The sequence below is a fragment of the Ricinus communis genome, chromosome 1 (assembly GCF_019578655.1).
Source record: "Ricinus communis isolate WT05 ecotype wild-type chromosome 1, ASM1957865v1, whole genome shotgun sequence".
Taxonomy (NCBI): Eukaryota; Viridiplantae; Streptophyta; class Magnoliopsida; order Malpighiales; family Euphorbiaceae; genus Ricinus; species Ricinus communis.
In genome coordinates this window covers 28,680,039-28,691,896 of record NC_063256.1, presented here as the reverse complement: position 1 = coordinate 28,691,896, position 11,858 = coordinate 28,680,039, and the positions used below count along the sequence as shown (strand labels likewise).

Sequence of the window (11,858 nt, the reverse complement as noted above, 5' to 3'; positions counted from 1 at the left end):
GCCAAGCTTGCATTCAGCTTGTTTATATGTAATATCGAGCTAATTATGAGCGGAGCTCGAACATAATAAAAATACAATGAATTGAGCTCGAGCTTTAAATTATAAAAAGTTATTGAGCTTGAACCGAGAACGAGCTCAATTAAATTTTTGTGGGCCGAGTCTTAAACATTAAAAAGCTCGTCTCGACGCATTTGCAACTCTAGGCATCTTTCATTTTAAAAATGAAATAATTTTTAAAAAACAATTTAAGCTAAAGAGACGTATAACTCATGGGATTGAATAAATCATTATCCGTACGGGAATTGAGTGCAAATTACATAAAGAAGGTATGTAAAATATTAATATGAATATATATATGGACAAGTGAAAACAAACAGAAGGAAGGCAACCAATTTGTAATACGGTTACGCATTGGCTGCTTTTTTCTACCTTAACGTCCTTCAGACTCGGAGTCTAATTCTCATACTCAAACGCATCATCACTTCTCCTGGACTAGCGGTTCATCAGTCTTCCACGTTTATCAATGACCCTACATGGAAAATGTGGTTTGACTTGATAGTTTCCCATTATGAGGTGTTGCCTGGAGCATTGACTGTTGTTTTGTGGGAGAGAGACTTGCGTAGACATGGTAAGACATTCAGAGACCAAAGCTCTGTTGAATGCTTCGCTCAGGTAGGTTTCCCTCTCCTTATCTCTGCCTCTCTCTTTTAATCTGTTTGGTAGGTGAGAAAATTAGTTTCAATGAAAATATAACATTTGGGTTCATCTTGAAAACGGAATTAATATGTTGGAGGTTCAATTGGGTTGGCGCCATTAGCTCTCAGATGAAATTTCAGGCTTAATGTGCATTGACTACTTTAAATGAACCCCGCAGACCAAAGTAAATAGAAGATGATCACCAAGTGTCTTTCAAGAATGTAATTAATTTTAAGATACAAATGATATATGGACAGTGATTAGTTAATTATAATTACCTACTGGTGCAACAGGAGCCACTCTTTTCTTGTGTTGGGAGCTGGGGTTGCTGATGCAGCTTGCCATTGGCTCTGCTCTTTGCTGCTGCTGCTGCCATGGCCTTGATGCTATTGTTGTTCTTGTTTGTGAATTTGAAGCCTACCACCCCATTTGTTTTCAAGAAATGAAGGTGGTTTCTTGATCTGGTAGAGGTGCCTTTTGATGATGAAGGTAGAGATAAGCTCAAATTGGAAAGGGCTTAGTGACATGTTTCATGTGTTTCTGTGACTAAAGAAGAATTTTTCGAAATTTCATTGCTTAGCTTAGTGAGAGTTCGTACTGTTAATCTATAGTTCCTCTTCTGTAAGAAGATGGTACATGATATTGTAATTAATGCCTCTATTCAGACTGTATCTGAGTTACTTTCTCAGATAATCCTTTCCATATTCGACACGATACATTCAGCCAATCAAATCGTTATTCAGAAGGAAAATTTTATGAAATTCTCGGCCTACTTAGAGAAGACTGCATCTGTCTTGAGGGAATTGTCGGGTTTAAATTCAGACTATTCTGAGAGCTTAAGAAATGCAGTAGAGATTCTGAATAGAAAGACTAAAATCGCTAAGCGGTTGGTCCTCGAGTGCAATAAGAAAAGTAAGGTCTATCTCTTGCTGAATTGCCATAGAATTGTTAGTCATTTAGAAGATAGCACGAAAGAGATTAGTCAGGCTTTAAGCCTCATACCTCTAGCTTCCTTAGGTGAGGCTTTAAGCCTCATACCTCTAGCTTCCTTAGGTGTTTCCTTGAGCATAAGCGATAAAATTAGCCAGTTGTGCAAGAATATGCTGGATTCTGAATATCAAGCAGTAATGGAGCAAGAAATTTTGGATAAGATTGAGTCAGCAAGACAAGAAGGAAATGTTGATCGATCTTGGGCGAACAATTTGTTGTTTCATATTGCTGAGGCTGTTGGAATCTCTACTGAGAAATTAGCTTTAAAGAAGGAAGTTGAAGAATTTAAGAACGAGGTAGAAGATCTCAAGCTAAGAAAAGATATTGCAGACATTATAAAGATGGAGAAAATCATTGCATTGCTTGAAAATGCTGATGCCACTACATCTCATGAGGAGCGAGAGAGGAAGTACTTTAGTAGACGAAATTCTTTGGGCCGGCAGCCATTACAACCTCTACAATCATTTTATTGCCCTATCACTCAGGATATAATGGTTGATCCTGTGGAAATATCCTCTGGTAAAACCTTTGAAAGAGCTGCAATAGAGAAGTGGTTTACAGAAGGGCATAGCAGCTGTCCCTTGACCTGTACTCCCCTAGATACTTTTGTTTTACAGCCTAATAAGCCACTTCGAAAATCGATTGCAGAATGGAGAGACAGAAACAATTTAATTACCATTGTTTCTATTAAGTCTAAACTCCAATCGACTGAAGACCAAGAAGTTCTTCAGTCCTTGGAAAAACTGCAGGGTTTACTGGTTGAACGAGATTTGCACCGAGAATGGGCGCTAATGGAAGACTATGTACCAGTTCTTATTGAACTGCTTGGTGCAAAAGATCAGGAAATAAGAACCCATGCTTTGGCCATTCTTTGCATCCTTGCAAAGGATAGTGAAGTTAACAGGGTACCTCTCAATTCCATTTCCTTGCATACCGAGGAATAGTAAATGGATTCTTTTTATTTGTCATCTTGCAACAGATCATATCATACCATCATTAAACTGGAAGTAACAACAGGACAGTAATTTTATGGATATATAAATTTCGCTCTATTACCTGAAGTCGAGTTCAAATCCCTAGGTCCTCTTCCCCTTTCACACTCTTTAAAGAAAGAAAGAATTGAAAACTTTAGTTTTCTTGTCTATTTGGAAGAAAATTGAAAAATTGATGCTTTGTATTATATATTTCATCAGCTTCAGTGTACTAATTCTGGCAGGAAAAAATTGCTAAAGTCAATCTTGCGCTTGAAATGATTGTTCGTTCACTAGCTCGCCAAATTGGGGAAAGTAAGTTAGCCTTGGAGTTGTTATTAGAACTATCAAGGAATTCACCTGGTGCGAGATTCCATAGGAAATATTCAGGGTTGCATATTGCTTTTAGTAACTACATCAAACAGTGATGACAATGATGCTGCCAATAAGGCAGAAGAACTGTTACAGAATCTGTCTTTTCTCAATCAAAATGTTATACAGATGGCAAAAGCAAACTACTTTAAACCATTACTGCAACTTCTTTCTTCAGGTATGTTTTTATCATGGTGGTTTCCTTTTTCACATATGAGTTTTCACAAAAGGTATTCTTGTAAGACACCATTTGACATTTCACACTTATGATTGAAATCTTCTTGGGATGTTAAATTCAAAATTTAGTTTGCAAAAGTTTCCTAGCCCCTACTTTCAAAATTAGTGCCTGAAACAAGGTAATATATTTGCATGATTACTTCAAAAAAAGTTTTGGTCTCACTCGTTGCAATAGAAATTAAAAATAGACTTTAATAATCAGGAAACTTGTGGATTCATTACTCGTAATTTATGTCAATGCAGGTGAGAAAGATCTTAAACTTATCTTGGCCGGGACATTATCAGAAATTGAGTTGACCGAGCACAATAAAGTGTCTTTATTTAGAGATGGAGCATTGGAGCCACTGCTTGAACTGCTTGCATATGATGATTTAGAAGTTAAAAAGGTTGCTATTAAAGCTCTAAACAACCTTTCAAATGTACCACAAAATGGCATCCAGATGATAAGAGAAGGTGCACTTGAACCACTATTTGAACTTCTTTATCGTCACAGCTTATTGCCACCGAGTTTGCGAGAACAAGTTGCTGCCATAATTATGCACCTTGCCACAGCAACTACTAGTCCAGAAGCTGATAGCAAGCAAAACTCATTTCTGGAATCTGCAGAAGAAATTTTTAAGCTTTTCTCTCTTATTTCCTTTACAGGTCCTAACATCCAGAAAAACATTCTCCATACTTTTCTTGTACTGTGCCAGCCTCATTCAAGTGCAGAACTAAGAACAAAACTGAGACAGGTATATCCTTGACAAATTTATATCATGAGACTTGAAAGTTGAGCTGCTTTCTTCCTCTCTTACTTCATCTTAGACGTTACACAGGTAAGATTCTTTAGCATGCTTAATGAATACTCTCCTGAGATTTGTGGCATGTGGTTGGTTCTCTATTAGCAATTATGGTTGTTTTTTTTTCCCTTACATTTTTTCTTGTGTGTATTTTCAGCTCTCTGCTGTCCAAGTACTAGTTCAATTATGTGAGCTAGATAATCATATTGTACGGGCAAATGCTGTGAAGCTTTTCTGTTTCTTGACACAAGATGGTGATGAAAGCACCTTCTTGGAGCATGTGGGTCAGAGATGCATTGACACATTGCTCAAGATCATCAAGACTCCCAGTGACTTGGAAGAGGTTGCTGCTGCTATGGGAGTTATCTCTAATCTTCCCAAGGACCCACAGATAACTCTCTGGCTGCTAGATGCTGGAGCACTTGAAGTCATTTCTACTTGCCTCAATGCTGAAAGTAGAAATGCCTCCTACAGAATGAAGATAATAGAGTATGCAGTTGCAGCTCTTTGCCGTTTTACTGCACCATCGAATCAGGAATGGCAGAATAGAGTAGCCAAAGCTGGCATTATTCCAGTGCTTGTCCAGTTATTGGTTTCTGGGACTGCTTTGACAAAACAATATGCTGCAATTTCACTGAAGCAGTTCTCTGAAAGTTCCACCGCCTTGAGCAACCGGGGTTGTTTTCAGTTCTGCATGGCTGCACCTGTAAAATCATGTCCTGCTCACTTGGGCATTTGTACAGTGGAATCTTCCTTCTGCATTTTGGAAGCTAATGCTTTGGAACCTCTAGTAAGAATGCTTGGGGAGAGGGATCCTGGAGTCTGTGAAGCTTCTTTAGATGCACTGCTAACATTGGTAGATGTGGAAAGACTGCAAACTGGAACTAAGGTCCTTGCTGAAGCAAATGCCATTATTCCAATTATCAAATTGTTGGGTTCGTCTTCATCCAGCATTCAAGAGAAGACGCTGAAGGCTTTAGAAAGGATCTTTCGACTGGTTGAACTCGAGCAAAATTATGGAGCTTCTGCCCAGATGCTCTTAGTTGAAATAACACAAAGAGGAAGCAGCCACATGAAATCTCTAGCTGCTAAGGTACTTGCTCAATTGAATTTGTTGAACGGACAATCTTCTTATTTCTGATTAGTCTTTCCTGAAATTCTATTCACACAGGTTGAAGAAATTACTATGTTATGATTAACATGCAACTTTAGTTATTAATTTAGTTTTTGAATTATTAGAAATTAATTTATTACAACCATTTTTTTTGTTGGTCTCTCTCCTTTTCTTTTCTCAAACTTTTTTTGGGATATGATTTTGAGGACGCAAAGTAACCTGTACCTACTTGGTATTCAAAAGCATATTGTAGTAAGCACGAGACCTCTCAGAGAGGAGTTATGATTATCATTATTAACTCTAGCTACTTGTCAGCCACTATATATATATTAAGCAGCTCAAACCTTGATTCATGAATCCATAATGCTCTGAGTCTACCACTGGTACTGATAGTGATTTACATGAGAAATTTAACATAATATAACCAATAACTTTATCCATGGATCTTATGCATCTGATATAAGCAATAACTATAGCAAAATATTTACAGATTGAGAAGAAAGCTAATTGCTCCAAATAAGATGAAAATAGACCTATGGAAAAAGGAAAAGCAAACAATAGTTAGGCTAGACAACCGGGCAACCATCCTTGAAAACACCTTTGGCTGTTGGACAGGAAGCCAATGGGCACCCTTCATCGTTGGTTCCCCACCAGTTGAAAATGACACCCCAGTAATTCAAACTGAAAAATATCAATAATGTTATAAAGGCCGTCCCAGCATCAAGCCCGCCTGAGAGAACATAATTATAGCGTTTCCATAATCCTGGACGGTACCGATAGAACACGTAGCCGGATAAAAATCCAAGAATTAACCAACTAGTGTAGTTCACAGCAGTAGCTGGGGGCATTAGTCCTGTGGAACCTATCAGTACAGGCATGTGAATAAGACGAATCCATTTCTGGCTCGGAAAAGCCTTGTGGGCAAGCCAGACTAAGAGTGGGGCTATGGCTCCACCAAGGAAGAACCAATTTATCATTCCATATTCACCAAGGTTCCCAAAGATCCTCCGGGGGCCGAGAAGCCCCCATATAACAGAGGCATCAAAGAACACCTTATCCATCGGGCATGTCCACGGACTACCCTTGGGAAGTTGTGCTTTGTCACAGAGATTCGGGATTGCATCCATCATTCCCCATGCAGTTAGTAGGTATACCAACACTGACAGAATTGTTCCTACAACCTGCAAGGCCAGGTACGCTTAGTTCTGAACATTTGCATGTTATGCTTAATGTACATAGATTTTAGAAGCAGGGACAATTAAGCTGACCTGGGCCATGAACATCGACCTTGGTGGAATCTTCATGTAGTGGCCAAGCTTAAAGTCTTGTAGGAAGGTCAGAGCTTGAGTCATGCTGATATATCCATATACCTTGAAACACATATTGGCAACAGGAAGCCCTGGATTTATATACCCAATTATATATTCTGTAATGATGTTCAAGCCTGGTGCCTGTGATAATTACAGGTGAACAAAAAAATGTTAGCATTTGATTTCCAGCATCAAGATATTCCATTTCTGGACCTCATAATTCAAATTAGAGACAGGTCTTGGCATGCTGCAATTCTACCTGGTTTGTGGTGGCAAATATTATTCCTATTGGGAGAGTGAAGAATAGGGATATTCCACAGGCTAGCAACACGCCCCACCAGCGCAATTGAAGCGACTCGTTGTAGTACTCGCAAGTTATGATTATAGCAGCAATGTTTATGATGGCGATGACAATAAACCACCACAAAGGAACCGATTTGTATTTCTTCATGAGCCTTGTATGTATATCCATTTTCCTTTTTCCCCGCAATGCCATTTTGCTTTGCATCCAGAGGTCACTGCATTTAACAGGTGAAAGGTCGACAGAATTGTGGTTAACTATGCATAGAACCATATAAAAGGTGTTGCAGGTGGTGCTGCTTTGCTAGATTTACAAGTAATTGATTTATACTAGCTGAGCATACCTTCCATTAAACAGAAGTACATGCATAAATGTGGCAGCAAGAGCTGCAAATCCAGCACCATAGGTCATAGCAAAGAAAGTGCTGAGATGCACAGGCCCAGAGCTCGCATACGCATTTTTATCGAGATGAAACTTGGAATCCACAATACTGTGGATGTCGTATTCTTCACCATTTCCTTGGAAAAGACTACTAGAAAATATTGGGAAGGTTTTGGCATTGTAGACATTACCCCAGTAACTGATGGGTATTAAAACATACATAACCAGAGAGAAACCAACCGCAATATTTGCAGTAGCAAACCATGGACTAGCAAGTGGACTACCAAGATATGCAGAAACTGTGGACCAGTCGAACCCTATAGCACCAATGCCAAGACCTTCTAGGCCTGAACCCAGTTGCTGAACAATAACAGATTTAGGAGCAATCCAACAGATCCAAGAGAAAGATGTTAGAATTTGCACAAGATACCCAGGAAGGACATAGTAACAAAAGCTGGAGACCAGGACAATGAGGAAGAACTGGGTTCGAGTTATCCCTCCTTTTGCTCTTTTGTCTTTCTCGTAGAGCCCTGCAGTGATGATATATCCATGTAAATTAGATACCAACTCCAATTTGATTAATACACAATACACAAACATGCACGCGTGTGCGCTTGCACTCGTACCCATACCATAATAATAACATATGTATAATATCGTATATAAAAGTACCGAGGGAGGGGAAGAAGCAAGTTTACTAAAACGTACTTATTTGTTGTTATATTAATTATTATCATATCATAATTATAAAAGTGTAAAAGGAGAATAAATAAATTTATTAAAACGTCTTTATGTATTGCTATATTAATAATTAATTAAAAATAGTAGTAGTAGTAGGATTAAGAAACTTTTAGTTAAGATTCTAATTTTATTATACTTTTATTAATAATTAATAAACATATAAAAAAATTTAAAATCAGTATTTTGAGATAATTAGATATAAAAATAAATATTGATTTGATCAAACTATTAATTACCAACATGATAAACATATGTGTATAATTAAAGTGGCGTTAGTGTATTTGTTTCACAGGTTCCTTAGCCCCCTCAATAGCTCACTCAAAATGTAAGTACACATGTTCAACAAAAAGTTTTAAAACAAGAAAGCTGAAAGTAAACTAAATTTTGAAATAAAAATGCCTAGAGCAGGAAGCTTCAGGCAATAATTCCATGTCTGCAATGACTTTTAAGGTTTCGTTGGCATGATTTCAGTAAAAGAAAATTATATTTAATTTAATATTTAAAAAATAAAAGAAAAAAAGTTTTATTTTATTTTAAATGATGATATTCTAAAATTGAAAAAAATATTATAGCTATAAAAATAAAATAGAAAGTATAATTATCAAGTCAATTATTATAATTAATGTATAATTCATTAGATAAAAAATTAATAATTAATAAGATATTTAATTCCATGTATGTAATGACTTTTAAGGTTTTGTTCGCATGAATTCAATAAAAAAAATATATTTAATTTAATATTTAAAAAATAAAAGAGAAAGCTTTATTAATAAAACTAAGAAAAAGTTTTATTTCATTTGAAATGATGATATTCTAAAATCGAAAAAAATATTATAGCTAAAATAAAATAGAAAGTATAATTATCAAGTCAAATTATTATAATTAATGTATAATTCATTTAGATAAAATATTAATATTAATAAGATATATACAAATGAGAGAGGAGGAGATAGACAAACTTATCAAAATATAAATATTAATAGTTTTCTAAGAATTAGATAGTTTAGTTGCTTAATAGAAATACGAGTTAACTAAATTATTCGGTAATTTGAGATAATTTAAATTATTAAGATATTCTTTATAATTAGAAATGATTTTATATAAAATAAAAAAGAAACAATAATACTAAGAAATTTTCTTATTAAAAGGAATATTAATATTATAATATTAAAAATTTTAATAAAAACTTTTAAAATTAAATACTCTAATTGCTTAGTATCAAACTAAATAATTAAATAATTTTTATTTAACTTTAATTGCTTAGTATCAAACTTAATTTCTTGATTGATTATTTATACTTTGTTTCCATTTTTAGTTGGACAAGTGATTGGTTTGATGATTTAAATTTTCTATTAAAATATTTGATTAAACTAAAAATTGTAAGATATTTATAAAATTTAGCTTATTCATATCAAAATTGTGTATAAAGAATATATAACAAGACAAATTTATAAAATATCAATTCTAAATTTGCTTGACTTAATTTTCATTTAAATTATGTTTTCATTTATAACAGATGAATGATGGGATTAAATATTTTTAAAATTTTAGAAAAAAATATTTAATTAAAAATAAAAATGGTAAAATATTTTTAAAATATAGCATATTCATACCACAATCCATTTGTAAAGGAAAAATAACAAAATAAATTATTTTTAAATATGATTATAAATAAGTCATAACTATTATAAAATAAAAATGATCTTATAATGTCAAGTAAAAAGTGATAATCAATAAAAACTTGATAAAACACTTTTCTAAAAAATAATTATATAAGGATGTTGTAAAAGTCTTAAAAACTATAATGTGGTTCGATGTTTTTTCATTTAAGGAATGAAAATATTTTTTGTATCAAAAGAATACCATGTATTTTTTAGCATATGTTTTTATTATTTTTAACATAATTTTACATATATTTAATATGAACTATTACTAAATTATAATTGTATAGACAATGCATCAAAGAATCTATAAATATATTAAATTTTTATTTAAAAATTAATTTCTTAAATTTGATTAAAATAAAAAAAATGTTTGAATATTAGAATCATATATTAATTTTAAATATGTTACACTAAAAAATAAATTAATAAAATTTAAATATCATCTTAGAAAGATAATCAAATAAAAAACAGATGGTAGTAGTATTGTTAAAGAAAATTAAATCAATTATCATATTTATAAAAATAATTATATTCTACTGATTATATTTTTATTTAAAAAATTAGAAATTCATATTTAAATAAATATTAGTTAAACAAAAAATTTACAAGGTATTATGAAATTAAATAAATATTAGTTTTAATTTTTTATTAAATAAATAATAATAAATTAAATTATTAAATAATTATGTGGACCGTATGTGAATAAAAATCTAATATATATATTTACCTGAATAATGAGACTTGAACCATATTGGCCGGCCACCATATTTCCCCCGGCTCTACTAGATATCTTCGGAAAAGTCCAGCCCAGCCAAAACCCACCACCTGCAAATTGGTAAGTAGTGCAACTCTAGCTGGTTAGAATATTAATTATGTTTGGTAAAATTAAAAGTAAAATATAGTATGGTTTTATAAAATAAATGAAAAGGAAGGTAGAATTTTTAATTCTATTTTGTTTAATAAAAATAAATAGTATGTGAATAATTTTGAAAGTAATATAAATCTTTTAAGCTAAAACCTTCTTAATTCACTATTTAGTGGGTTGAGATTTTACTTGGTAACTGATATTTAACAAAAAAGAAAAGATTGAGATTCCAAAATCTTATAAAACTTTTAAAAAAATTTAAAAAGACTTTCATCCAAACAGCCTTTTAGGTGATTGTAGAAGATTCATAGACTTAAAACTCTTAAAAAGGTATTCACTAACATATGTATATATATTTGTGAACTTATAACTCTAAACAATCCCAGTAACCCAGATTATTAGTTAAATAACTTTTAGAAAAGAATTGCTGAAACTAAAAGGAAGGAGCAGCAATTAAACCTGAGTAGTGATCATAACAATTAAGGAAGGGAGGAAAGTGAGTTTTCTCTTATAAAACAACTTAACAGCACTGAGAACATGAGTAGCATAAACAGTTCCAGCGCCAGAATTAGCAAAGATAGTAATGAGAACATGCTCCTTCACATTAAAAGGTCCTGGATTCATAGTAAACTCCCATTTCGTGCCCTGAAAGTATAATCTAGTAGGCAGTGTTCTTGCCAGTGAATGTCCTAAAGGCACAACAGCAATCTGAGCAGATATGGCTGAAAGAAACATGGGTTGTTTCCTATACCAAAAGAACTGATTCACGGCAGATAATATCACACATGCAGATATACCCAAAACCCACATCCTAAATGTCAAAACTGGCATGTCAGGGTCATCAGTTTTTGGTACAGTTAGCTCCACTTGTTTTATGGGGCATTCTTCTTCTTGTTCCTCCTCAACCTTCTCCATTTTCAGAGCTGCAACCTGAGAATTCACGCTAGCCATTATACTATGAATGCTATTCTTAGGTTTGGATCTGTTTAATCAGATGTTAGGAACTGGGAACGGAACGGGCAACGGAAGGAAGTGCAATATAGTAGTTTGGTGTACGTACAAATAAAGAGCAGTAGTATTAATAGTGTATGTAGATAAAAAGAAAATATTTTGTGGACTTTTGAATCTCCAGCTAAGTAGGAATAGTAGGGAAGGATCTGTTACCTACTTTTTATATCTTTAGATTCTCTATATCTTAAGAAAATCAAAATCTTCTGTTTTTGCTTTTATTTCTTTTTTCTTTTTTCTTTTTGGCTTTGAAAACGGTTAATGTATCATTACTACTGTAAAAAGAAAAAAAGAAACTGATCCACAATTGAATCGGCCGATAATTCGAATGAAATCAAACTGAGCAATTGATTAATCAATTTGCTCTCTTTCTGTTTTTGAAAAAAAGTCTTTCTAGTTTTGAATTTTTAGTTATAAAAACATTTA

At 33.5% G+C, this 11,858-nt stretch overlaps 1 protein-coding gene and 1 pseudogene across 1 annotated transcript; one reads left to right on the top strand and one right to left on the bottom strand.

Moving 5' to 3' along the window:
- The first annotated feature begins 379 nt into the window (after nt 1–379).
- LOC8286562 lies at nt 380–5,324 on the top strand (annotated as a pseudogene).
- A 254-nt stretch (nt 5,325–5,578) lies between these two features.
- Nucleotides 5,579–11,461, bottom strand: LOC8286563 (oligopeptide transporter 6). Its single transcript, XM_048373386.1, has 6 exons — nt 10,884–11,461; nt 10,287–10,384; nt 7,117–7,767; nt 6,732–6,990; nt 6,431–6,613; nt 5,579–6,343 (listed from the first exon to the last, which is right to left on the bottom strand). The coding sequence occupies exons 1-6, from the start codon at nt 11,373–11,375 to the stop codon at nt 5,729–5,731; spliced, it is 2,298 nt and encodes a 765-aa protein (XP_048229343.1). The 5' UTR covers nt 11,376–11,461; the 3' UTR covers nt 5,579–5,728.
- Between the last annotated feature and the right edge of the window lie 397 nt (nt 11,462–11,858).

What these genes read in the sequence shown, in the direction of transcription:
- LOC8286563 (XM_048373386.1), bottom strand. Translation starts at nt 11,375, where the DNA reads ATGGCTAGCGTGAATTCTCAGGTTGCAGCTCTGAAAATGGAGAAGGTT. An exon ending in GTTCAAGTCTCATTATTCAG is followed by an intron (nt 7,768 to 10,286) that starts GTAAATATATAT and finishes TACGAGTGCAAG; the next exon opens with CGCACACGCGTGCATGTTTG. An exon ending in GGTCGATGTTCATGGCCCAG is followed by an intron (nt 6,344 to 6,430) that starts GTCAGCTTAATT and finishes CTGGCCTTGCAG; the next exon opens with GTTGTAGGAACAATTCTGTC.